This window comes from Gymnogyps californianus, chromosome 3 (genome assembly GCF_018139145.2).
Source record: "Gymnogyps californianus isolate 813 chromosome 3, ASM1813914v2, whole genome shotgun sequence".
In the NCBI taxonomy this organism is placed as follows: Eukaryota; Metazoa; Chordata; class Aves; order Accipitriformes; family Cathartidae; genus Gymnogyps; species Gymnogyps californianus.
The window spans coordinates 6,446,429-6,472,916 of NC_059473.1; the positions used below are offsets into that span (position 1 = coordinate 6,446,429).

The 26,488-nt window shown below is 43.8% G+C and overlaps 1 protein-coding gene across 1 annotated transcript; it reads left to right on the top strand.

Moving 5' to 3' along the window:
• The first annotated feature begins 6,842 nt into the window (after positions 1-6,842).
• On the top strand, positions 6,843-22,050 carry LOC127015224 (D-beta-hydroxybutyrate dehydrogenase, mitochondrial-like). The gene is made up of 4 exons (XM_050895024.1): positions 6,843-7,173; positions 15,747-15,899; positions 18,703-18,833; positions 21,678-22,050. Exons 1-4 carry the CDS (start codon positions 6,843-6,845, stop codon positions 22,023-22,025), a joined length of 963 nt encoding a protein of 320 aa, XP_050750981.1. The 3' UTR covers positions 22,026-22,050.
• Positions 22,051-26,488: the final 4,438 nt, after the last annotated feature.

The following is a 26,488-nucleotide window of genomic DNA, read 5'->3' on the forward strand; positions in this document are numbered from 1 at the left end:
GCTGTGGCTGGTCATCACCTAAAAGCACAATCTGCCCTTCATGTGAATGTTACTTTAGAAAGGTGTAGCCATCTGGGGTTATTCAGTTGCTAGCCTCACCTCGGTCTTTCTCCAGGATGAACGAACACATGTCCTTCTGAAGCCTGTAAGTTGACGGCACCAAGGAGCAGAGAAGAGAGATACTGTTTTATGCTAAGTCAGAGAAAGAGCAGCACCCTCCTGTGCTCATGTGTATTTATTGCACTGCAAACTCAGAGCCCTTTTGCCGCTAATCAGCACAAAGTATTTTTTGGCCATCTGCCTCCTAGGTCTCTTTTGTTGCATCCCCCCTCCAGACTCTGTGTTTTCAGGGATGTAACGTTCCTGCTATACCTCTAAAACATCCTAGCTTGTCTGGTTTCTCTGTGGCATTTCCATGCTTCTCAGCATGTCTCACCTGCTTCCCACCCATCAGATCCTGCGGTGCAGGTGAGAGCTGGCACATCTGCACAGCATTATCCGAACGCTTAAATCTTGTGCAGAGTGTGCTGGCTGGGGCTGCGGAGCAGAGGCCACTTTTGCCTGCAGAGGGAAGGTGGCACATGCACAGGGTAATCCTCTTTTCCTGCAGGTATAAACAGGGCCCATTTTTCTACTGCACAGGCTGCCATCTCGTGGGCATCGTCTGGCACATGCATTTTTCTGGAAATGACAACTCCCAAGTGCAAATAACACAGTACTGTCAATATCCTGCTCTGCTGATCTAAGCAAACCGCAACTTTTCAGTTCCCTAGCTTTGGAAGATCATAGAGGAGCAGAGATGATGGACTTGTTCAGCTTGTAACATGATTGGTGGGATAGATTATCCATAAAAATAAGAGCTTTAACAGGCAAATCTATAGATGCCAGTGTGGAATACTAAGGTCAGAAACAGCAAGCTCAGCATAGTTCTTACACAAAAGCCAAAACCCCGCTGCCTGCGTCACCATATGAGCTCCAGGCTACTGCTGTTCTGTCATTCCATCAATACAGTGCAATCAGGCATCCAGAAGTAACACAAATCTTTGTATTGACTTCAGAAAGTTTTGGCTCCAGTTCAGATGTGAGACAATCAGAGCTAGCTTAAAAATTGCTAATAGACCCTGGTGCTTTCATAAGCGCCTTGTCCTTACAGGGGTAAGCTACGCCCTCAGAAAGGAGGGAAGGTCCTGATATTTTCTTACCGGCCTTTTAGGCTATAGCAACGTGAGTCAGATTTCACGTTTCTACCTCTTGCGTTGTAGGAAGTTGCAGTCAAATCAATGTAAATGTGTCCTCTGCTTCTTCAGGCACTTATTATACAATATTAATCAAAATTACTGAAAGTTAATTCTGGGCAGATTTGGAGTGGGATATTTAGGGCTTGGGTAAAATTCTTTTAAAATTCGCTAATGCTTATGCTGGATCAGTTTATCAACATTGAACTGATTTTGTATCTACTCTGACACCACTGGAATTTCCCAACAGTCTGACAGTGTAAGGGCTTTTCATCATATGGAGATGGTCAGGAAGAGCCACTGTGTTCAAACACACACTCTTTCTCAAACTGAATTAACTTTTAACCAGAGAGAAATCCTAATCTCATAATGTTGTGCCTCTTTTTCAGTAACCCTCAGGTTCAAAGCAGTTTACCTGATGAATCTAACTATGTCTGCACTGCGTGGCTAAGGTGAAAATATGTACTGGAGGAAACCACTGTGATTTCAGCACTTTCTAGCTCTGGTGACCAGGAAGAGAAAGAAACTTGATCTCCCCTCATCCTTATCCTCTACCTCCACTTGAAGCTCTCAATTTGCTACACTGTGGTAATCCTTCTGTGATAGAAATGGGTATTAGTCTGTGTGGAGAAGCAGTCTAAGCATTTTTACTCCCTTTGGGTCATTTTGCAGTAGCATTTTCAAGTCAGAATCATCCAACATTTGTCTTGCAAGTTAGAAATGAGACAAAATGGTGTTTAATTTTTTGTTTGTTTCTGGAATATAATAATTGGAAGGTATAGGGTGTCTTTTGACTTTCCACACTGCCCATGCACAAGGATACACCAGCTGAACCATGACATATCTGTCCCTGAGCCAGGGGTGTTCCAGTTTAAAAGGATCAGTCACTTCAGGTTAGAGGAGAAGGCGGATTTTCCTGCTTCTAAGAGAATTTCCCTCTTGTCTCCCTTTCTTTGTTTGCTACTACTCCAATACTGCCAGAAAGGACTTAATCTTAGGGACTTAATAAAATAACTTCTGACAAATGGAAGATTTCATCTCTGGAATAAACTGGACATTGTACACAGTGACAAGTATTTGAAAATATTTCACAGGTAGAGATAGATATTCCTGCCTTTCCCTTTAAAAGGAAGCCATCTCCCTTTTATGACACACTGAGCAATACACGTGGCATCCTAAATCTGTTTTGTCAACTGAGTCCAGGGTTTTTAAAAATATGCAATAAGATTTTAATACAGCTCATCACATTATACAGAACCAGACATCCCGCTTAGTCTTCAAAGACTTGATATTCCCCATGCACAGCCCACATGCAACTGCTCCTATCTAATTACATGCAATGATAACCTTCAATTGGCTCCCTTCCTTTGACACCACGGCAGAGTGTTCACTGGCTGAGTCCTGAACTAGGACGCACAGCTTGCCAGCTCTAAAAACTGCAAGCATTTCTGTTCAGAATGTCTTTGGCTGTCTAACTGCATCAAAAATACACTATTTTAATTTTCTTCCTGGAAAGCTAGTTTTCCCAGTCCTGAAATGCTTGCCTGCAGAAGCAGGTTCGATTTCAGCTTTTTGGATAGTTGCAGCAAGTAGTGTCAGCATTAGAAGGCAGGAATGTATTTTGCTAAACTCCTATCCAGATGGGCTGGTCAAGATGAGTTTCATGTTTCTTTCTGTTAGATAAGCATCAGTTTCACTGTACCAGTATCAAAAAGTCCCAGCTAAGGTCAGCAGCATGCTATGCTATTCACTGTACAATAGCAAGAGGCAAGCTAAATGGTCTGGGGTCTGAACCAACAAGACACAACGGATGGCAAAGAGAAGAGTTGCATTCATGGTGAATTGTGTGTAACGCAGCCAGCTCCTACGGGTCAGAAATCCTGATCCTGCACCCCAGAAATCGTGAAACTGGCTTCAAAAGGGTAAGAATGTTAAACAAAAGAGGGGTCTATGTTTATCATTTCCTAGGTTTGTTTGGTTATTTGGAGCTTTTAGGAGGCATTCTGTCACATTCTCAGCATTTTTCTGAAGCTTTGACAAAGAGACGCTTTGTACCAAAAGTGACTCCTGTGAAACCAAGGATGTCTCTGCAGTTACCTGAAGAGACATGAGAGTTTTATCGTTGCTTCAGAAAATAAAAATAATGACTTCCACACGTCCACACATCCACACGACGCTGAAGAGTTGAGGCTGTAAGAAAGACATCAAATATCGTTACTCCTCCTACCCACTACTGAGAGTGGGTACCACTGAGCATGACAGATGGAAAATTTTGAGACAGCTCCAATTTGCAATAAGACTGCCAGGAGGGGTAGCGGTATGAGGGGCTGACGGAACAGGAACAAGAGAATGGGTAAAAGAAACAGAGGTGAGTCGACACAAGAAGAGGCAAAAAGATAAGAAGGAGATTAAGGGCAGAGAAAAGCTACACTGCCCCCTCTCCTCCCTTGTATCTTGATTTCTACCAGAGCTATGCTGGACAAAGATCTGTGCATATTATTTAAATGTCCCATAGCAAGCTCTGCTCCCCACAGCTACTGACCCTCTGCTCAGGAGCTAGGTAAAAAGCAGATCTTTCTCCCCTGAAGTCAAGCTGGAAGTCCTGGGGCGTGCTGGAGGAGCACAGCCCATCCCAGCTCTCCTTTATCGTGGTCCTTTCCAGCCATTGCCTGAGAACAAACTGACAGTCCTTTAGAAATGCACTCTGTTTTGAGGGTAGGGACAACATGGCAACACTTCCCTGCTAAACAAAAAGGTGATAGCATCATTTTTTTGCATCTAATTTGCTTTGGAGCAATAACTAATAGAGTTAGTAAGATCTGAGCAGTACTTTTTTCCAAGACAAGCCTGATCTTAAATACCTTAAATCCATAGTTTGGCACTTTGGAAATGGCCTGATTTTCCAAGGTGTGGAAGAACTGCAGCCACTGTGGTCCTCGGGAATGCAGCACTTTTGAATATCTGCTTATCTAATGACCTAAGAAGAGATTGTGATGCCTCTGGAAAGCTTGTTCTTCAGTTTTTAACTGTAACAACTTGTTATTTCACACTGTGAAACATACTGGGTGACCTAGAGGAAAGGTTTAAATGTAAGTTTCACAGGTTGCTGTTCCCAGAAAGGCTCTGAGGAAGAGTGGAAGATCCCTGGGCATGTTTTAGGTGCAGACTTGTTCAGATCCTCATCAGTACCAGCCTCTAAGCATCTTCCATTTCCTGATCTACTTCCTCAAAATCCAGACCTTTGCTTAAACTTGCTACAGGTAAACCATAACTGATTTGAATTACATAAGAGGTAGAACAGATTAAGATAGAGATAAAAACTTAAGAGTTTTTAATTAAAATGAGTTCTAAGGATGAAAAAGGGATTTCAGAAACTAGAGAAAACATAGAGTCATAAACTCAATATGAATATTAACAAGCATGCATGTGTATGTGTGTGTGTACACATATATGTATGTATTTGAGTTAGGAACAGAATAATATAAACCAGACGAAAATCATTCCAACAAATAGAGAAATTCTACTGCAAATACTCTGCACTGTAGACCTAAGTGGCCTCATTTACTGGACTAGGTAGTCATGAAGTTGTTTCTAACTGTGAAGGATACAGTTCTAATCCATAATTTTCAGCCTAAATTATTCTGTTGCTCTGACAACATACTGCTCCTGTTCTCAGATGGGAGCGTGCCACATTTGCGCACCACATTTTTAATATCTTTTGAAGTTTATTTGGAATAGAGACAGCATAAGATTCAGAGGTTAGTGGGGTCACCTTTTATTCTTCAGGAGAATGGTTTTGTCACTGCCTGTGATCTTCGTGTTATTAATGGGACATGAAAGCTGAGAGAGTAGAGACTGGCAGACACAGAGGAGAGGTGGGTAGGAGGCATGGAGGAGGTGAATCTGGAATGCCTCCCTATCTTTTTATGCCAGAGGGAACCAGACAGGGAAGCTGGCTGGAGGACAGGCTGTTATCAACTCTCATGATTTTGAGGATTGCATAATATTTTTTAAATGTAAAGACAAAGCTTTGTGACTCATGTAGTTGCAGAAGACTGAGTGATCTTTTGAAGGCTAAAAAAGGGCAGCATCTCCTATGTGATGCAGCATGATCAAATAAATCCTACTGAGGACAAGTATCTGGATATCTTCTTTTGGGTTTAACCATTCCACTTCCTGCTTTGTCTCCCAGCAGCAAAGCATAACCTCCTTTTCCAAGCCACTTGAGGCTTTAAGTCCTATTATGCAATGCCTACAGGAGACCTGAGCAGTGCGGAAGAGAGAGCACCGAACAATTTAAAGCTAAAGTAAATCTAGACAGATGGGCAGCTGACAAGAGTAAAGACACATGAATGCCTCAGCCCATGGAAAAGAGATGTAAACAATAATTATTCCCTTTCTCCTTAGAATGTCATTCAAAACACTCTATATCAGTGCAAAGGGATCCCCACACAAACATGAAACACAGCTGATTGCAGGGACCAGTGCCATTTCTGGAGACTCATGGACAGCAGGGCACCACCAGTTCTGAAACCCCTCTGCCACAACCAGATACAGGGAGTATTTAAGACAAACTACTAAATGTGAACAGGGCTGACTGTGGACCTACAGTGATGCAGATTAGGCAAATATTTAAGACCATCCCTGTGCCTGTTAAGTCCTGCTGCTTCCTCTGCTGCTGTGTATATGTCAATGAATGACTCTGGCCCCTTTGTATTTTTCACAAGCCAACTTTAAATCGCAATTAATAAAGGCATCTGGTTCTTTCAACCATTTCATTTTACTCAGAGGAGGCAGATATGACATACTATCCCTTCCAATAGCTGCTTGGAGCTTCTCAGATGAAAGAAAGGGCAGAGAAAACACTGCCTAATCAAATTTCTCCTGTAATCTTAGCTGTCAGGGATCTTTGTTCAGCAATGTATAACTGTCATTTTAGCCTACAAGAAACAGACATTTTTGTCCACCATGGAATGTCTATAGGCACCCTTGATATAACATAGACCTGGGCCATAAAAAAACCACATCAATTTAATACTATAACATAGCATATAACAACTATAACATAATAATGCAGCTGTATTAGAAATCCCCATCTCACGGATCTAGAAATACTCATGATGCTTTCATTTCATGCCCCATGGCTAGTCTGTAGTGACAGGACCGTACGAAACCCAGTTAAGCAGAGAGGCTGAACTGTCCATGGTAACTTCAGCACTGGATTTCGGCACAACCCAGCTCCCTTTTGACCACACAGATCCATCTGACAGGCCATCGCACGATGCTTACAGCCTGCGCTATTCTTTTCGAAACAAACCACGAGAAGCATGGGGGGAAAGAGGTGTGTGTCCCCCCCCGGTGGGGAGAGACCCCTACCAAGCCCGGGGCTTCACCAGGATGCCCGCCTTCCTCCCCACCGCCGCCCGGAGGGGCCGGGGACCGGTCGGAGCCCGGCCCCAGGCCCCCCACAAGCCCGCGGGGGACCGCGGAGCGAGGGCGGTGCCTGCGGGCCGCCGCTGCTCCGGGGGAGGGGATGGCGAGCGGGCGGGCAGGGCGCTCCCCGCGGCCTCCCTCCCGCCCACACGGCGCGGCCGCGGCGCGGACAGCATGTGGGCCGCGGCCCCTCTCCTCCTCCTCCTGCTCCTGCTGCCGCTGCTGGCGCGGCTGTGGCGGCGCGGGGCGGCGCCGCTGGAGCCGGCCGGCCGGGCCGTGCTCATCACCGGCTGCGACAGCGGCTTCGGGCACCTGCTGGCGCTCCGCCTCCACCGCCTCGGCTTCACCGTCTTCGCCGGCTGCCTCTGCCCCGGCGGCGAGGGGGCGCGGCGGCTGCAGCGGGAGGCCGGCGCCGGCCGCCTGCGCGTCCTGCGGCTTGATGTCACCCGCGCCCGCGACGTGCTGGCCGCCAAGGAGCTGGTGCTCAGCCACCTGCCCGAGCGAGGTGAGGCGAGCGGGGCGGGGCGGCCGTTAGGACCGGCGGCGGCCGCGGGGGTGGCGGCGGCGATGCGAGCCCCGCTCTCGGCTACCGGCGGTTAGCGGCCCCCGCCAGCCGGAGCCCCGGGGAGCGCCCGCCCGCTCTCCCCGGCCCCATCCGCCGCCGCAGCTGCCGCGCGGCCTGGGCGAGGCGGCTGACGGGCAGGGTGAGGGGCGGGCAAGGGGCGGCGGGACCGGCGGGACACGGAGCCCCGAAAACGGCCCCTCGGTTCGCCCGGGGTTTGGAGGGGCTGCTGACAGGGAGCTGCCTGAGAGGGTCAGCTGGACTGTCACGGCTTGTGGCGAGGGAGCGCTGTCACTACTGGTGCCAACTGCAATTACCGCTATCAGTAATAACGACAATATTTTATATTAAGAATGCGTTGGTGCTTAGCTAAGCAGTACACAAACTGGGGCCTATCCACAGATGCCGACAGTGGAAAGTGGGTGCGCTTTTCAGTGCGCCATGGGTGAGAGTCACCTTGCTACCAGAAGAGGAAATCCCCGGGTGCGGGGGTCCCCAGGATCCCTCCCCTGGTATCCGACAGGAGGAAACGGCAGGGAAAGTGGAGAAGAACAGCTGTGCGCGCATTGGAGGCGGTGGGAAGGTGATGTATTTCTGGGCATGATTTGTGAAAGGGTGAATAAATAAGGGAAGTGCAGAGAGGGCAGCTGACGTGCCGAACCAGCTGCTTCTCGGTACCACTTGAGATTTGTCAAGCTAGTCCCTGGAAGGGTTGCTTAAAAGGAAACCTGTCAATTATGCACCCTACAGGGAGCATACACCCAGGGGAATGGACAGATCTTAGCTTGCAGCATAACTGCAGACAACCTAAATCCTGGGTTATCCCCGCAGAACACGTGACACAGCGCAGGTAATAGCACCACAGTTACCTCCTTTCCCACTTAGGCTGCAGGGCAAGAGTCACCCAGTGTAATACTGGGGGATACACTTGGCTCAGAGCAGGCTTACTCAGGCTCAGAAGTAAGATTCCCTCAGAATTACAAACAGTTCCTGCTCACACAGGGAATATAAGCGGAGAATAAAGCATGCAGAATGATAATGAAATGCAAGGCCTCTGCCTGCCTGGTTCATTAGCATGTTGGGAAGGGGATGAAACAAGAAGTGAAGTAAGAAAAAGCCTAGATGCCGCTCATTAAGTACATGTATTTATGGTTGATCTTGACCTTATCTGATTAAGAGGCAGAGCCTTCCCCTCTCAGGCTCTTTCCCAAGCTGCAGAGACAACGCAGATGACTCACAAAAGCCCTTCTAGGCTTGATGGGGACCGAGTCACCTGAAACTCTGGGTTACAGATAATTTATCCTGTAATTCTGGCAGCTTATGCAACGGTCGCGTTCATACTGTCGTGTAGACTCTTAAGTCCACAGTTCAGCACTAACTTGCTGGTCGTCCTTGCTGCTCATAGGCATGTGGACATGCCTTGAGATCAAGGGAAATCACACTAGAGACATCAGGGCTTGCTGGAGGGGCCAGGAAAGACACGTGAGCACAGCTGGTGTTGAAATGCACACAACATGTGCACAGTGGTTTTACTGGGTTGTCAGTCAGGCCTTTAGCCCCATAACACAGGGCTGGGCATGCACAGACAGAGGACACATTTTATGAAACCTTTTTCCATTGTTGGTCAGCTCTTCTGCTGCAGCATTTTGAGGGTAGTCTGCAAAGGCAGAAAAGAAAAAGTAATTTTATAGATCCAGATAGCACATACACCATTTGAGAAAACTCCCAATTATCAAGTAATCTTCCTCCTAAGTTTATTAAATAAAAAGGAGCAAAGGAGTTATTTTAATGTCTGAAGTTAATGGAGTAAATGCCACAAGTCTTCTTCATAATTTGTAAAATACAGAGGCATAAATATTTTTATCTCAAATGTAAAGAAACTGTGAGGATACTCTACTTACGTAGAGTATTTAAGCAAAAGACTTCAGTAGGAGTGTTCCTTCTTGGCATCTCTGAAAATAGATGTGGTGTTTTCTTTGGTATTTTAACTTTATAAAAACAGTTTCAATTTAACGATTCAACTGAAGGTTAGCTCTCATATTAACCAATTTATTTGTTAAAGATAGGACTTGTAATTTTTTTACATTTGGGTCAAAGATTGTTTTTAATTAAATTCTTTTTCATTAGGAAAGAGAATTCTGAACCATTTGTAATTGCATTTATGTTCTGAAAGTACCTAGAAGATGAGAAAAGTATGTGACTGCACAGAACATTTTATCTGCTACCCAAAGGTTCCCAAAGGGTGGGCAGTGGAGCACATGCCTCGATGTCCCACCAGTTAAGGAACTCCCCGTAGTGAAATCGTAGGACATTTTCCCAAGTGGATCACAGACAGCAGCATCCAGGGCCTACAGCAGAGGACTAACCAAACTGAAACTCAAGTACATGTCGGACATTTGTAATAAGGACAACAAAGAGCAGGTAGTGAGTCCAGTAAACTGTTTTAAAGAAGCATTGGCCAGATAAAAAATCTGCTTTTGGTTTTTGCACAAACAATTCAAACTGATGTAGGAATCCAGTGGATTGTGCTGAAAGGTCATAGTAGATCATAGATTATCTTACTGTGAAAACATCCACCTTTAAAATAGTTACTGGCAGTGTTCTGTATGTCATTTTTAGCTTGTAAGTACTGTTGGACAGTTCTGTGTCTGTCTGTCTCTCCCTCCCCCTCGCTCAGAAGAGGATAATTCTATTCAGCAACTCCCTGTAGAAATTGAGAAGAGTTATCTATCTCTGGGAATCACTAGGCGTTTGCTTAGGGATTGTTCCCTGTCTTCTCTTTTGCCATTTTTATTATAATCAGTTTCATTCAGGTACCAAAGATTTTAAGTACGTCACATCAGCATGCTGGACTTCTAAATTCAGATCACTAAAACACTCCTGTATCATTCCAAAAATAGTCACAAGGAAACCACTTCAGCAATCTCCAGGTTTAACGGTAAGTGTGCAAAGGCTATGGATTCCAAATTAAACCTCAGAAGATGTACAAAACAGAGAGAAAGCAGTTAAACAACGATTGCTTTTTGCATGCTGTGTTTAAATAGCCCAGAGTAAATCCTGGTAAAGATTAAATATTTATTCTTTACGATTACAGTTTCATCCTTTCCATGGACTGTGCATCTCGGACAAGTATAGCTTTTTGGCAGATATGCTGTCTTCCAAGTCATCTTAATCTGACTGATAAGCCAAAATTTTGTCCTTTATCTTAAATAAAGTAGTTTGTCTTGTACTTGATGAAAATACATGTTTTCTCGCATTTATTATGTCTCTATACACTATTTTCCTCCTTTCAAACTTGCAGAATGCTCTTGTTCTGCTTATATTTCCATAAAGCCTATTGATCCCGGTCAGCATCACATACTCTTGTTCTAGACCTGATATATGGACAAAATAAGAGAGTGTCTGTCTTGAAGAAAGAATCTACACTGAAGGGCTTTCCAGACAAGAAGCTAGCAATGAACAGAGGCTCAGAGAGCTCAAGTCCCTTCTGAATCTTGTTCTTTGGCAGATTTTAGTTGCTTCAAACCTAGACCCAAGTTGAAGAGGCCGCAGTTCTACACTGTAAAGCCTGTATGTTTTGCCTAGACACCCAATGAAAAGCCTAACCACCTAATTGTGGACTCCACTGGACGCAAGAGTTGCACTGTCCCACTGACTCAGTTCACTGCATGGAAAGGCATGAGAAATTCCTGGTTCTGGGGAGAATGAGTCCAAGAAACCTCGCTCAGCAGTTGCTGGTGGCAAGGGAAGTCATGGAGGAATACTCTGCTCTGGAATTTTCCTGGGCCCAGGATAAATAGACTTACAAAAGACTAAAAAATAAAAGACTTTCTGCTTTAAGTAGGCTATTCAGTATAAAATGTACAAAAAATGTATAAAATCTCAGGAATAAAACACAATACTCCCTACACCTTCTAGTTATGCCATAACCATGAGATAACTAACCCAAGCTCCACCTTGTCTTCTCTCTCTGTTATGCAAGAGTAGAAATCCAAACTACTGCTGACACACCTAGCTGGATATTCTGCCACTTCATCATTTGTTTCCTTGTAAATATTTGTTCTATTCTAGACTGTGAAATTATGTCAATCTGAAAAGGATGACAAATCAATTTCTATGGTATGTAGCTCATTCTCTAGAGCTAACTAACTGTTTCTCCATGAAAACCTGCTGGCTCTGATGCCTTTCTTTTTCTTTATTTGTTTTTACGGCTTGTGCACCCATTAAGATGACTTTCTAAAATATTTAGAGTCCTTTCTTGCTTAGAAAGAAGAAGCTTCTTGTACTTGCACATTAAAGCCAATATAAAGTAGACCGGGACTTTGGAGCATGTTGATTTGCGACTCTCTTAGGCTCTACAGCAAACCTCAGTATTTTTCTGATTTTCTTCTGTTTAAAACAGGAATTTCTCTTCCTTTCCTTGCCTGTTGTGAGTGGGTGACATGTAGCTAGCTGGAAGGGAGGGATATTAGTTTTAGTCCTACCTCCTACTCCAAGGTTATTAAGTACTCTCCTCCACTTAATTAAGATTTCCTATTCACAGAATCCACTCAGTAGGCCCATGGTACCATATTTTAGCCCAGACTTCCTATACAAATAGACACATCCTTGCAATGAAGACAACCCCAGCGTAATATTCCAAGCAAAGGATGGTGACTTACGAATGTACGTACCTAAAACTCAGGAGTCTCAGCTGGCCTGCTACAACGGACACCCTGCATTATCACAGACAGATTGGTTTGTTCCCTCTCTTCATTTTTCAGTAGGAATATGGCAAATCACACTCTCCTTCCTTTGGCTAATTCCCTTTAGTATTGGATTGGAATCTTTCAGGAAAGAGCCTGTGATTTTTGCATGGGCTCAGGTTTAGATGAGAAACTCCAAAGATCAGTGATACCAAGAATACATGTTCGAGTTTAGAAAATCTGGCCAAATTCAGATATTATCTGTGCGTAGGCACCTACATAGAAACGGTCTGATTTTCAAAAGGTTTGGCAAGCATACAGCTTGATTAACTTGAATAGGAAGAGGACTTTTAAGAGTTTCTGGAAAAACATCAGGCATCTTTTGGGCCTAAATAAGGACTTTGGATATGTGTCTTTTCATCAACATGTCTTGAGGTAGAAATTTTCTGGGAGGTTATGTGAGAGCTAGTGTTCTTCTCCTGAAAGCCTCACTAATCTTAAGTTAGGTTTCCTAAAGTGATTCTTTAGATCCCCAGCTATATCTTTTAATCTTTGTCCTCAGGATCCATTTTCCCAACACAGAGATCAGTGAAAATCTCTTTGACGTCCAGTTCTGCTTTCTGGTTTATTTATTCCCTGCCTGCTGTAGCATAGTCTAACACCCCTCTTCCTAAACTGTGCTGGGACTGAGTTCTGTTTTGACAGTCTGAGTAATTTTTCCCTTCCAGATCAAACATCAGCGGCTTTTTCCTAATGTGTCTGTGCATGGACACTCTGAGGAAATGTGATGTCTCTCTCCTTCAGCTGTTCGATTCTTACTTGTGTCTTGTCCTTCTAGATTTCCATCTAAGGACTATATTTCTCAGGTTACCTGAGCTGCATTTGTCCTAGCAAATATACAATATTTTGTATGCACGTTTATAGCATTAATTTTTACCACAAACATTTCAGGAAATGAAGACCAAAGCAGATTCAAGTACCCTGAGTAGCATAGCTGGGAAGGTTGTTTCTCAGGAGGTAGGAAATTTTCTGAAAAAGTGGCATAAGGAAAAAATGAACTGTTTGTTATTTGGGTACAATTTTGCAAATTGATTCAACTAAACAAAGTGGCAGGAAGATTTTTGCAAATACCAGAACATTTTCTGTTCGGGAATGCCAGAATGTTCTAAGAAACGATATGTTTCGCTTGAGGGCAAACAAAATGTTTTGAGCTGACCCTGAGCAAAATCTCTTTTTATGTTTTACTTAATCTTCTCTTCAGAAAAGTCTGTTTCAGTTTAACTTAAGTCGGTTTTTCTCCTCTTGACTTTTGATTTGGCCACTGCACAGGAAGAAGCAGCCATTATTCTGTGAACTCTGCCTGTTTATACATACAGGCTGGCCTCACCACTAACCACTTGGAGTCTTTGAACTGAATGAGGCAAACGGCTGGAGAGAAAACTTAAGCCTCGCAAGCTAAATTCTGTGTTTCACAGTTTAGAGAAAGAAGAAGAAAATCAATTGTCTAAAGTTTAATGGCTGTATTTCTGAAGCCGTAATGAATTCAGGGATATGTGGAACAAGTATTCTTGCTGTGCTGTGCAGGATGCTGTGGTAGAAGCAAAATTACTTTTTTTTTTTTTTAATTAGAAAAGGTAAAGCCGAGAAGATCAGGGAACAGCTTTTACAGTGATGCCAGGCTTTAGTTTGTGTTGTGTTGTAGTTAGGTTATGCAAAAATAAACCTGAGTACAGAGACCTCCAGCTTTAAGTAGAAACAGATGGGGTGTGCAGCTACTCGGTCCATCTGCAGATCAGATCACATGCAAGTACAAAAATATTGATAATTAGCTTTTACAGAGGACTCTCTAATCCATTGATCTTGAAGCATTTTACTGGGAGGTCAGTCCCATGGGACTAGTTCCATTTTAAGAAGGAGAAATAAAGCCACAGAATGATGGAAAGGCCTGGAACAACAGGGCAATGGCAAGGGGAAGAAGGAAGTCTAGGATGCCCAATTCCAGTGGCCAATTTTTTGGTCCATTTCCTCTCCTCTGTCTGCTAACATTTGGGGCAGTGGAAAAGAGGTGAGTACACAGGAAACTGCTGCTTTACTAGCACAGCAGTCAGTCTGTATCTAAAATTATAAGAGAGGTCCAGCGTCACAGACTGCTGTGTGACAGACTGCTGAATAATGATTTATTCTCTTTGGAGGACAGAGTTATCCAAGTTCTGTGTGGTAAATTCCTGATTTTGAGTGTTTTTCTCTGCAAATGAGACATTCACTGAAAGCACTTTGTTTCTTTCTCTGTTTAAACGCCAATTTCATCACGTAATACAAGTACTGTATATATGTTAGGAAAGCTTACAGAGGTCTGCTTTACAAACCAATTCAAAAAATTGTCTGTTTCAGCTTTAACTATTGTTGTGAATGAAATCCTGTATTAGCAGTTCTTGGCAGGGCTCTGGAAGGACCAAGATACCATGAAATCATCGCAGTAGCTTTGTCGGAGAAGATCAGAAAGAAAAGAGTTCAGCCCAAGGGTTTCTGCAGGACCTTCAGCAGGGTGACCAAAGGTTTCCTGAGAATATCTTTGCCACCACGGGTACAGGAGGCTACAGCTGGGTTGGCATCACACCCATGCCCCAGACTCTGTGCCCAGAGGAAGGAAAGGAGGTGCTGTTACCCACTCTGCCTCACCAGAAACCTAGGCTTGGAGATCCTGTAGAAGGCATGACAAAACAATCATTTGCCTCAGACACGTACAAGAATTCTTAAAAAAAAATGCATAAGCAAAATTGTCAAGGCTGGCAGAACCAGGCTGCAAACTTAGCTATTTCAGTCCAAGTCAGGCTACCCGATGTACTTCTTAGTTACACTGCTAGTCACCCTAGAAATACTCTCAGTCAGGATTTGAGGACAGAAAGAGAAATGTTGTTAAAAGCACTGTGTCACTCACTGCTTTACCGTGCATCTACAGATATGTGCTATGAAGGCAAGAACAAGTCAGCGTGGCTTAATCAGCATTTAGTCAGCATGTCAGCTCCAAACCGCGAGCACTCTACACTTCAACGAAAAAGCATTTCCAACAGTCGAGGTTATTAGCACTGCGCAGTGCTCACACAAAGCGTTCTGTGGCTTTGGGCTAAAGGGCTTGCACTTTCTGGCAGAGAGTTGTGTCAGAACAAGCTTTGCTGCCAATAAATTTCTGCTTGTAGACACTGGAATCTTACTGCGTTTCAGGGGGCTGGGCTCCTTAGCACCAAAACCCGTTGTTATGTGGGGAATAGAGTTGTCCAAGAGTACAAAATAAAAAAAAAATACTGTAGCCACTGACCTTACTTGGTTACTTTACCCAATGCTGCAGCCATGTACCTGATTCTGGCTGATTTCAGAAGGAATCAAAGCTCAAATCCTGGAAAAGGAGCCAAGACTTAGGCTCCTAAATTAGTCAGGCACTTTGAAAATATTACCCCTTAGCCTTTAGACTGCTTAATATAATTTTCACAAAGCTGCTCATAGCACACAGTGGGATTAAAGTAATTAAAATATCATGGTACACCACACTGGCAGTAAGATGTAGTCTCCCAGATCATGTTATTCATAAATAACTTAAGACAACTATAAAGTGAGTGATTATTAAATAGCACTGAGACTTACATAGTCCAGATAATGGCCACAATTACATTCCTTCATTAAACAAAACATGCCTACACTTATAAGTAGAAAAGGCAAAAAGATAACACAACTAAAAAGTTGTTTCCAAGGGTCCAAATCACTAGTGTTGTTTTGTCGCCTAATGGTGGTTGTTTTGCAGTGAAAGATGCTTGTTGAGACATTTCTCTTCCATAGGTTTCTGGGGGCTTGTCAACAATGCAGGAATATCAACATTTGGCGAGACAGGGTGGCTGTCTATGGAGAAATATGAAAAATTTGCAGATGTGAATCTCCTTGGGAGCATCAGGACAACCCTGGCATTTCTTCCCCTTCTAAGGAAATACAAGGGTAATGCTAATCCACTGTTATTTAGAGTTGTAGAATAATTAGCTTACTATAATCAGGGTAATGTAGCATCTATAAAAGAAGCCTTAATTGTCTCTCATTGAACTGAAATGACAGCCTCCTTCTGTGTGGCCTGAAAGAGCAACTTGATCCTGAAAAGAGGGTAAAGTCGTAAGGGGAAAAAATACTCTTAAAGATTCTGTCTTTACAATACATAGAAAACAGTATTTGCAAATAATGAATTATCTCTGTGTTTGACTCAAAAAAGGGAGAAAAAATGCTTACAGTATATCATTAAGCCCAGGCAAGACTTTGTAAGCACTGACAATCAGAAAACACAAAGATCCAATAAACTCCTGCTTAACTTTATTATTTAGGCTTTACTATTTTACTGTTTGGCAATTAGGAGAGGAAGGATGACCCTACAGAGGTGAACTAGAGACATCCACCTTCCAGTTCCAGGCCTAGCAAGATCCTCTCTATGACCTTGGGCGGGAAACTTCAAGTATGTGAAAGAGTGCCTTACAGAGATGCATGGGTATCGAATGGGATAAATGCATTTGCATGGACCTCCATACTCGTTGGCTTTATCCTTTCTTCTGAGAAGAAATGGTTCAAATAGCCCTCTACAGCATTGCAGCATGTCTCAATTGCTTTGCAGTTTGTTCTCTACCTGTGCTCACCTATATTTGAGAAACAAAGATACCCTTTTCCTTTCTCCTCCTTTTGCTTAGCTTGTCTATTTAAGTTGTAAGCTCTTTAAGGTGAGGATTTGTTCTGTGTGTATACAGCATCAAGCACAGTAAGGGCTAGGTTTCATCTGGAAGCCCCAGATGTCACTGTTAGACAAAATGTTGGTAAGATAAAAGCATCCCCTTTTTGGCTACTCTGCTTCTTTCTGCTTGGTTGCCTTCTGTTGATGATATTTTGATGCAAGAAGAAAGAAACTTTTAAATACTGCAAGCTGGATGTGTTTTTGTAAAAGAATGTGCTATTACATATACTCAGTGAGAAACAATGGATGTGTTATGTGGCCATTACACAGGGAGACATCACTTTTTTTCTGTGATGTCCTACTTACTGCTAAAACTCTGTGATGCTGATCCACCAGAGGCATTTGTCTGACTTCAGGAATTGCAAGGGGTTACTTTGAAGTGAAAGGGACTAATTGTGTGTATGAAATTAAGCACATGCATAAACTTTTAGAAGATTTGGGTCTGGATGGCTACACATACATAGTACCTTATCTCAAAAGAGCGCTCTGCATCTTACTCCTGGCTGTCAATGCTGCCTTGCCGCACTCCATTTTCAAGTCCCATCTATGTAGGAGAGGAGGCCAGGGCACTTCTAGGAAGAATCCTAGGTTTCCTATCTCCTTCCTTGTGGGAACAGCCAGGACAGCTAAAGCTCATGTTTTTGGGGGCAGCAAGCGGCCTCACCAAATGAAAAGCTTGAATTATGGATGTTAGACCATTCTCCTGGGAAAGCCGGGTTTCAATTACCTTAGGCAAAGAGAGAAGTTAAATGACGTGTCCCACATCCTGGGTGTGTGCCCCAAATCACTTAGGTACTGGATAAAGGAGGCAGGGGTCACCCTACCATCACTTAGCCAGTAGCTGTGTTCTGAAGGAAGGGGCTTACTGCCATTTTAGGATGAGCACCTGTTCCAACAAAAAAATCAAGATTATTAATACTTGTAAAGGGAGGTATTGCCCTCCAGCCTAGAGGAGTGGAGCAACATTTCCCCATAACTTCTCCAGATGGCCAGGCCAGCTATGTAGCATCTTGATCAGCAAGCTGGTAGTTGTTCTCCCATTATTGTATATAAGATTTATTCCAGATGCTGTGTAGGAAGGCACGGAACCTAATTCAGAATGACAGATTTCACTGCATTCCCATGATACCCTTTTGCTATCCCACAAGCCTATACCATTTGGTCAGATCTGGGGCCCAGATGTTATCTGCATCTGTGGCAGCAACAAGAGTGCAACTATGTTCTCTGTATTGTTAGCGATGAGGCCATCTTCTCTCTCACTTCTGGTATTTCTATATCCATATTTACACATTTCTTACGCTATGGTATGACTATGTGATAGAAGTTTACAAGTAAACAATAGAAATGAATGACAGCCCAGTGCCTCAAATCAGAAATCTCTGCTATTTAAGGCATGCCTGCACTTGGCAAGAGTTATAAAGGGGAAAAAAGCAGCACAGATCAGGGAAATCACAGCAGGGCAGTGTAAGGCTGCACGCATTTTGTCAAGTCACCTTTCTCTGGTGAAGCTTATCACTGTACAGTCTGATTTTGCCGTTATATGCGTAGTTGTAAGCCAGGTATCAGTGCAGAGACATCATTAGCGCAGAAAAAATGGTATTAGTAGTCATATATCCACCACAGGGAAAATCATCTGCTCCTCTCCTCTGCAGTTCTTCTATTACTAGTATAGTCTTTTATTACTATTTTTCAGTCTGAAGTTTTTAGGGGACTGCTTTGTTTCCATCTCTTTCATCGTGTCTTGGACTGAGAAGGAATAAGCAGCATGTTGGGAATGCGTTCTGCTTTATCTAGTCCAGCATCTGTCACTAGATGGAAGGAAGATTTTTGTGTGAAGTTCTCTGCTTAACAGAGCTGAGTGCACTTCTGTGCTGGGACTGCACACTTACACAGCCCAGCTTTGGCATACTATGTAGTAAAACAGCATCATGCTAAATACCACGTTATTAGCAGTTCAGAAGACTCAGGTAAATCAATTCTATGTTAAAGACTGAGAGTGAAGTTATGTTATTTGCACTGTTTTCTTTCCAGGACGCATTGTTTTCATGTCCAGCATTGTTGCCTATTTTTCTCTGGGAAATGGCATTTATTCTATGACCAAGGCAGCTATTGAAAAATTTTGTGATGCTCTAAGACTGGAAATGAAGAAGTTCAGTGTCCAGGTAAGTGATGTAACAAGTAGCTGCTGTGTGAAACTCCCTGCTATTTCTAACATTGATTTTCATATGAGAAAGAGAAAAGTTTCACTCCTGAAACTTCCTACAGAGCTGAAATGCATCTTTTTGTGGGGAAAGAAGCAAGCGACTTGCCCAAAGAATACCAGACAATGCCGTGGGGGTGGAAATTTTGGCCAAGGGAACAAGAACAAGCATATGCAAAATAATATCTAATTTTGTGCAAAGTAAGCTCCGTGCATCCAAATGACAAAGATAAAGATCAGAGCTGAATCCATGGGTGCAGCTTCCCCTTGGAAAGAGGTGGTTTCTCTGTGGCTAATCAGTCAGCTGGAAATCACCAAGAACAGCGGACCTGGGTGATGTTTGCAGTTCTGAGAAGCTGTGGGATAGCACGTCTTCTCTTTGTGCCAACACTGCAACTTCCACCCTTTCTCCACATCCTCTACAGTGGAGAAACTTTCTGAGACAGGCCTGCCTGAGCAGTGCCATGCTCTGTAAAGAGTTCGTAACAGCACCAAGTAACTGAAACTTTCTCTGGGGTGGCTGCGGGAGCAAAGAGCCCAGACGTTGAGTGCTGTGCAGCGAGAAGGAAGGCTTGTCACCTGCCTGAGGGGTTCTTTCTCTCTCTTCTCTCACAACATCAGTGCTTAAAAGCTCCTTCCTTTTTGTGGGAACAGCTACACTGCAAGAGGCAGTATCGTGCAGAGTAATTGTTTTTATTCTCTTAACCTAAGAGGCTCTAAGAGTGCTCTTAGTGCCCTGCCTAAGCAACACTGATAGTCAAACCTGAAGCTTAGATCACTAAGTAGCTTCACTAGGCTTTTTGCTTGGAGTCACTCCACTGCTGAAACACTCTCCTCAAACACCAGAAGTCTTCCCTAGAGGATTTACATTGGTGTACTCTTTACGTACACAGATTTACAGCGTTGTTCATAAGATTTGCGTTGGAAGAAATTACAGCTATGCATCTATTAACTACCCCCTCGGATAAATATAAAATGCTATAAAATGCAAGTGATTTTACACATCCTAATACCACACAGCATGATGAGGATTTCAACCGATTAGCTGAGGATAATCTCAAATGCATGGAAGAGCTTAGTTTAACAGGTTAGCTGCTCTGGTCGTTTTGGGATTTTTACGGTTCCCCCACCCCCAGAATAGCCCCAGCACACAATACAGTGAGCCAGGCTGACAAACATTTCCGGAATATCTATGAGAGTTATTTTTCTGTTTCTCACTGTATGCGAGACACTGGCTGGCATTTGCTTGAGAACCTTCCCTGCAGAGAGCCTGCAGAATACACGGTTCCTCTTCCCTGTGCTCCCCTCCCCTGCTCTGTCATTCCCTTTGTCCTTTCAGGAGAAAGTCGCCCAGAGGTGGCAAGGAACAGATGGAGCTATGGCTCTGTCCCACTGAACTCTGGCCAGGCAAGCTGGCTGCCTACAGATGACAAAGTATGTGTCTTCCATTAGAAAGGCTACAGAAAATCAAGGAAGGGAAAAAAAAGTATCATCTCTCCTCTCCTAGCCAACTCCAAAAAATGAAGTTTTCAAAACCCCCTTGTTTAAAATAAATGTGGGAAGTTTACTATTGGCATTAGTTTGGCTAATACTAAACACTTTTGAAAACAGCACCCAAAGGGAGGGCTCCCAAAGGTGCCCTGCGAGAAACCTATGTGAGGCAGCGTAAGATGCCCCTGGCTATGCATGGCTTCTCTCTGCTGGAGCTTACCTGCATCCCTTCCTGCTCCCCACATATAGCGCCTGCACCTCAAGCCCTCCGGTATGCAGCGCGCCGATTGCTGTGCAGGCCGAGAGGCAGGCACGTGCCGGTACTGACACACAAGTGGTAGCCTCTGGTAGATGGGCTGGGTGGCAGATTGGAGACATTAAGGTTTTATGTTACCACAGACTTTCCAGAGAACACCTGTCAGATCCTCAAGTCTCTTACACAGCTCAGCACCATTTTTCCTCACCTTGTGTTGTAGTCTTTAGAAATCAGGTCAGCTAAATGCCATGGAGTTTTTAATGTTGCATATCTACAAATAGTTTCAACGAGCCCACTACTAACTGAGGAAAAGCATGTGTACTGAGTGCTCAGCCTGCTCTGAAATTCCCCAGAAGCCTCAGCAGTTAGCAGAGCAGCAGCAACAACACATGCAAAGAAAACGGGCGGAGCAGCAAAGGATTTGTGTGCTTTCAATTTAAAATCTACACACACAGATATCTATGGAAATTTGCTAATGACTTCAGTGAGAGCTAGACCAGGGCCTTTGGTCCCTTCTGCACTTGGCTGACAAGACCTATTTTCCTTTTAATTACACCTACGTGGGGAAAACAGCACTTCTTTCCCCAGGACCTTCTAATTTTCTTTGACATCTCCTTTTGTCCCAAATTGGGGCAAAAAAATTACCAATTGCAAGATTTGCCACTGAGTGAAAAATCCAAAGTATTCCACTTTGGAGACATCAAAGTCATACTGAAATGCTTTGTCTCAGTATTGTCAAAACATTTATACCATTAAGCATTCTATAAAAATCAAAGATGCACTATTGCATTCTGTGAAGGTATGCTGAGTAGTCAAAACAAGAACATTAACATCAGAGTGAAATGAGGAAGTCAGAATAAAGCACCTCTGCAATCTTAAACGTTTCACGGGAATATATTTGATTTCAGTCAAGTTTTCAAGGTTAAAATTTCAACAAAGCAGCATTTTCTGGAAGAAATCTGTCTGCAGAAAGCTTTTGATCTGTTTTACTGACTATAGTATTTAATTGAATTCAGAATGACTGATTGCATCTTGATAAGTTTTACATCTTGCTTTTAGGTCTGTGTTATTCAGCCAGGAAATTATGCACGCTCTACAAAAATTCAGCCACCAGTCAGTGCCGAAGAGATTTGGAATGAACTCAGTGAAGAGGAAAAGGCAGTTTACAATAAGGAGTACGTTCAAGAGCGGGCAAACTTTTTCAACAGCATTCTTAGTGAAGGAAGCGCTAACGGCAATGAGGTTGTAGATGCTATGGTAGATGCTTTAACGTCTCCTGCACCCAAGGCACGTTACATGGTAGCGAAGCTGAAGGAAAAAGCACTGGTGTTTGTGTGTGCTTTATTCCCGACCGTTGTGATGGATTCCGTTTTGTCTTACGCTCTGAGTAAAGTAAAACTTGCATAGCCTACATTGGTACTGTTCAGTGACTCAGGCGGGCCAGTTTTTTAAAATGTGAAAGCCAGGGCTGAATCTAATGCCCCCAGAAACCAGTATAATGACACCAATTAACTGATACAAACTTTGGAGGGTCTCCCTAGTCAGAACTGTCACTTATTCATAGGGAAAAACATACAGGACCCCATGTAAAATTAATACATTTGTCTAGGTAACTTTATTTCTCCCATGCAGGAAAAAAAATATGGCCACTTATGCTGCTTTAGATATTGCCTAGAAAATTTAATGCAGCTTTTTCTAATGCAATACCAAGTTACTTGCGTTACAGACGTGATGGAGACAAAATGGAGCATATCCTACAGGGCAACCGCACACCTGAAATTATGACAGCAGAGATGAAAATACCTTATTTGTAGGAACCCGAGTAGTAATTTATTAGGGGTGATGGGAAGAGGTTAATGGAAAAGTTAGGAATGAGCAATAGACCTTGAAGTACTTTGAATGGAGTTAAGTGGCTGTAGAAAGTTAGGAAGTGTTGAATAATGAAGTTGTAATACAGAAACAGTGTCTTGGCTAACTACAGTTCAGTACTTTTTCAGGTGTTGTGGATAAATCTGTAACAAAGCCAATATGCCATGGACTTTGGAAAATAAGCAGTATATTCCATTTACAAATGAATATTCAATCCTAAATAAACTCTATATTTTATCTAATGTCTGGATTAATCAATGCGTTAACCTAAAGCATAGTCAGAGCACTAAACACCAAGGTAACAGACATCAGTATGCAGTAGCAACCTATAGCTTAGAAAGAACACATTCAGCCTGGAGCTCTGGTCTTGCTACTATTATAGGGAATAAAGTCTGATGAAAAAAATAGCTATTAACATGAACAGGAAAACTTTAGTAACATGTATCTATGAGACTAATTGAGCACAGTGGCTTCATTAGCAGTCTCCTGCTAACTGTTGTGGAAAAGATTGCTGGTTTACACGTACAGTTTTAAATTTTGGTTGGTTGTGGCATGGCACAAAATCTAAGAACTCTGGGACCAAAAGATCCCAGAACAGCTGAGATAAACTGTGGTGCCACTGGTAGATACAGGGCAACAGCATGGAGCATTAGCTTCCCCCGTGCCAGGTCTCTCATATCAAACTGAAAACTCTGCTGTAAGTTGACCTAGTTAACTTTTTGGTCTGAACAAGAAATTGCATTCTCTACCCGGGAAGTCTTTCCTAATATATTTAATTAATTACTGAGAAAAGTTACTGTATTGGGTTTGCGTGGCAAGGTTTTGGTAGCGGGGGGGCTACAGGGGTAGCTTCTGTGAGAAGCTGCTACAAGCTTCCCCTATGTCCAACAGAGGCAATGCCACCTGGCTGCAAGACAGACCTGCCACTGGCCAAGGCTGAGCTCATCAGCAAGAGCGGTAGCACCTCTGGGATAACATATTTAAGAAGGGGGGGAAAAAAATTGCGGAAGAACAGCGGAGAGAGGAGTGACAATATGCAAGAGAAACAACTCTGCAGACACCAAGGTCAGCGAAGAAGGAGGGGGAGGAGGTGCTCCAGGCGCTGGAGCAGATATCCACCTGCAGCCCATGGAGGACCCCACGCCGGAGCAGGTGGATGCCCAAAGGAGGCTGTGACCCTGTGGGAAGCCTGTGCTGGAGCAGGCTCCTGGCAGGACCTGTGGACCCCCGGAGAGAGGAGCCTACACTGGAGCAGTCTGTTCCTGAAGGACTGCACCCTGTGGAAGGGACCCACACTGGAGCAGTTCGTGAAGAACTGCAGCCCGTGGGAAGGACTCACATTGGAGAAGTTCATGAAGGACTGTCTCCTGTGGGAGGGACCCCACGTTGGAGCAGGGGAAGAGTGTGAGGAGGAGTCCTCCCCCTGAGGGGGAAGGAACAGCAGAAACAACACGTGATGAACTGACCACAACCCCCATTCCCCATCCCCCTGTGCCACTGATGGGGAGGAGGTAGAGAAAATTGGGAGTAAAGTTAAGCCTGGGAAGAAGGAAGGGGTAGGGGGAAGGTGTTTTTAAGATTTGGGTTTGTTCCTCGTTATCCTACTCTGATTTGACTGGTAATAAATTAAATGGATTTCCCCAAGTCAAGTCTGTTTTGCCCATGACGGTAATTGCTGAGTGCTCTCCCTGTCCTTATCTCGACCCATGAGCCTTTCATTATATTTTCTCTCCCCTGTCCAGCTGAGGAGGGGGAGTGATAGAGCAGCTTTGGTGGGGACCTGGTGTCCAGCCAGGGTCAACCCACCACAGTTACTCTCTCTTGTGGTGGGTAATTGGGCAGTCTGAATCAGGAACATAGGCAAGATGCGCAAACAGACTGACTGTTCCAGGTCCTCTCCTGATACACTCAGCAGGGGAACAGCCATCTCACCGCACCTATTTTAGACTGTGGCACATCTTACTTCTCTTCCCAAATGCTGGACCCATCCCTGGAGCTGGCATTGGCAAGAGGACAAGCCAGGGCTCGCACCTGTTCCACAGCCCGTCAACAGCAAGGTAATCAGATGATTATCATCCACTCTCCTCATTTAACCACAACTGAGCAAGGCCAAGCAAGGGAATAGGAGCAAGGCTTATTCCAACTGAACCAATTAATTTCTTGTATAGGAATTCCCCCTGCTTGACCTCAGGGATTTCAGCAGCCTTACATTGCTTTGGAAGAGTTGCTTTCATGCTGTTAGCCGTTCTTTGTGCAGATTACCCTTCCTTACAGTAAGTAGGCACTGAACTCAACAAGCAGCTTTGAAACCCAGATGTTTCTCCATCAGGCCCAGGATACATATGCTTCTCTCTGCCTCAGAGACAATGTCGCTTTCCATTAGATGGTCGCCCTTCTATTTGCATTTCTAAAAGCTACAGCAATAAGTTGTTGCTGAGAGCCAGGACCACCAAAGAGCTGCCTCCCAGATACCAATGACACAAAATACTTCCAACTGAAAATTCCTCCTTTATTTGCTGTGTATGTAGTGAAGCATGCGATCAATATTTCAGTAGCCTCATGTAACATCAGATGAGCAACACTCCAGAACATTTATTCCTTGGTCTTGAAAACTAAGAACTTGCAGTGTGTAGTATCTCACATGGGATACAGTGACAGGCGGATGAGAACAGACGGGACAAATGGAGGTAGTTTGTATTTTCATTGCTGTCTAACCTGTCAGCATGGAAGCTAACTGAAAAATACCTACAAAACTGTTATCTTTCATCTTCCCCCTCAGCTTTTTAATATTATGATCTGCATATAAAGAACTAATCAAGAGAAAGTCAGAGCTTCAGTTATTAGCAGGCCTGATGCACTCCCACTGAAAGTCATCTGGAATCCTCCCACTGAGTTATATGAGCTCCAAGGCACAGCATGGGACAAGTAAACCTAAAAAAAAGTAGCAGGAATGATTTCAGAGTCCCTGGGCTTAATAGGAAAGAGACCCTCATAAGAAGTGATAACGAAAGGGGTGCAGCACTCCCTCCTCCACAGGTCTCGTAGGATACAGAAGTTGCGGGACTAGTAACAGAAGCTTTTAGCGAACAAATATTGCTAACCCAGTCAGTGACAAACTCTGAGGACCCCCAGAGCTGTCAGCTCTTCAGCCAAACTCCTGCCCACCTATGAGTCACTGGAAAGCTCACCTGGCTGTAGGGATCCCAGCCCTCATCCTGGCCCACACGGTACTGGGGGAGCACATGCTGGGAAGTGCACAATTGCTGGACTGCCCCACCATCCCTTTTATTACTTTGTCACATCCTTGGGTGAGGAGTGCCTCCCTCTTACCCAGGAACCCTGAAATCACCTTTACCTCAAGTCAAGTTAAAGTGCAGACACATACAAGAAGCCTGTATTTACAACATCCAAAATAAGCAACAGTTACAGTGTTTTAGGAAAAACTTGGGTGACAAAAGAGAAAAAAAAATACTCTATTGACACTACTCTTAAATCTGAAATGCTCCTCTCCCAGTACCCAGCTAACCTGCTGCAGATGCTTTCCTGGGATTGTTTTTCTAAATAGTGTTCATCTCAGATTGCATTCAACAGAGAACTTCTTGGCAGAACACATTAGCTTTTATCACTACTCATCTTTTATAAGCCCTGCTGACAGTTTGGGAAAAATTTAATTTTTCCCTTGAAAACAACCACCACAAAAGAGACGCAGCTTTCCTCCCAAGTCTCTTCTCCAGGGACACCGTATCAGGGACTAACAAGGTGTGTAAGCAGACATGATACCACCATGGGTTATGGAGCACTCTACTAGCTGTATAAACGTACACATGGATTTTACAGAAGCTTGGTCAGGAGGTAAACTCCAGCCATTGTGGGGCTTTCTTACCAAGCACTTACATCAGTTATTTCATGGATTTTCTCTTCTATGTAAGGGCTTATTCCTAAGAGCGCATATTAATTGGCAGAAAGAATGAGCATTGTTTTTGACAGTAAGCAATTACAGA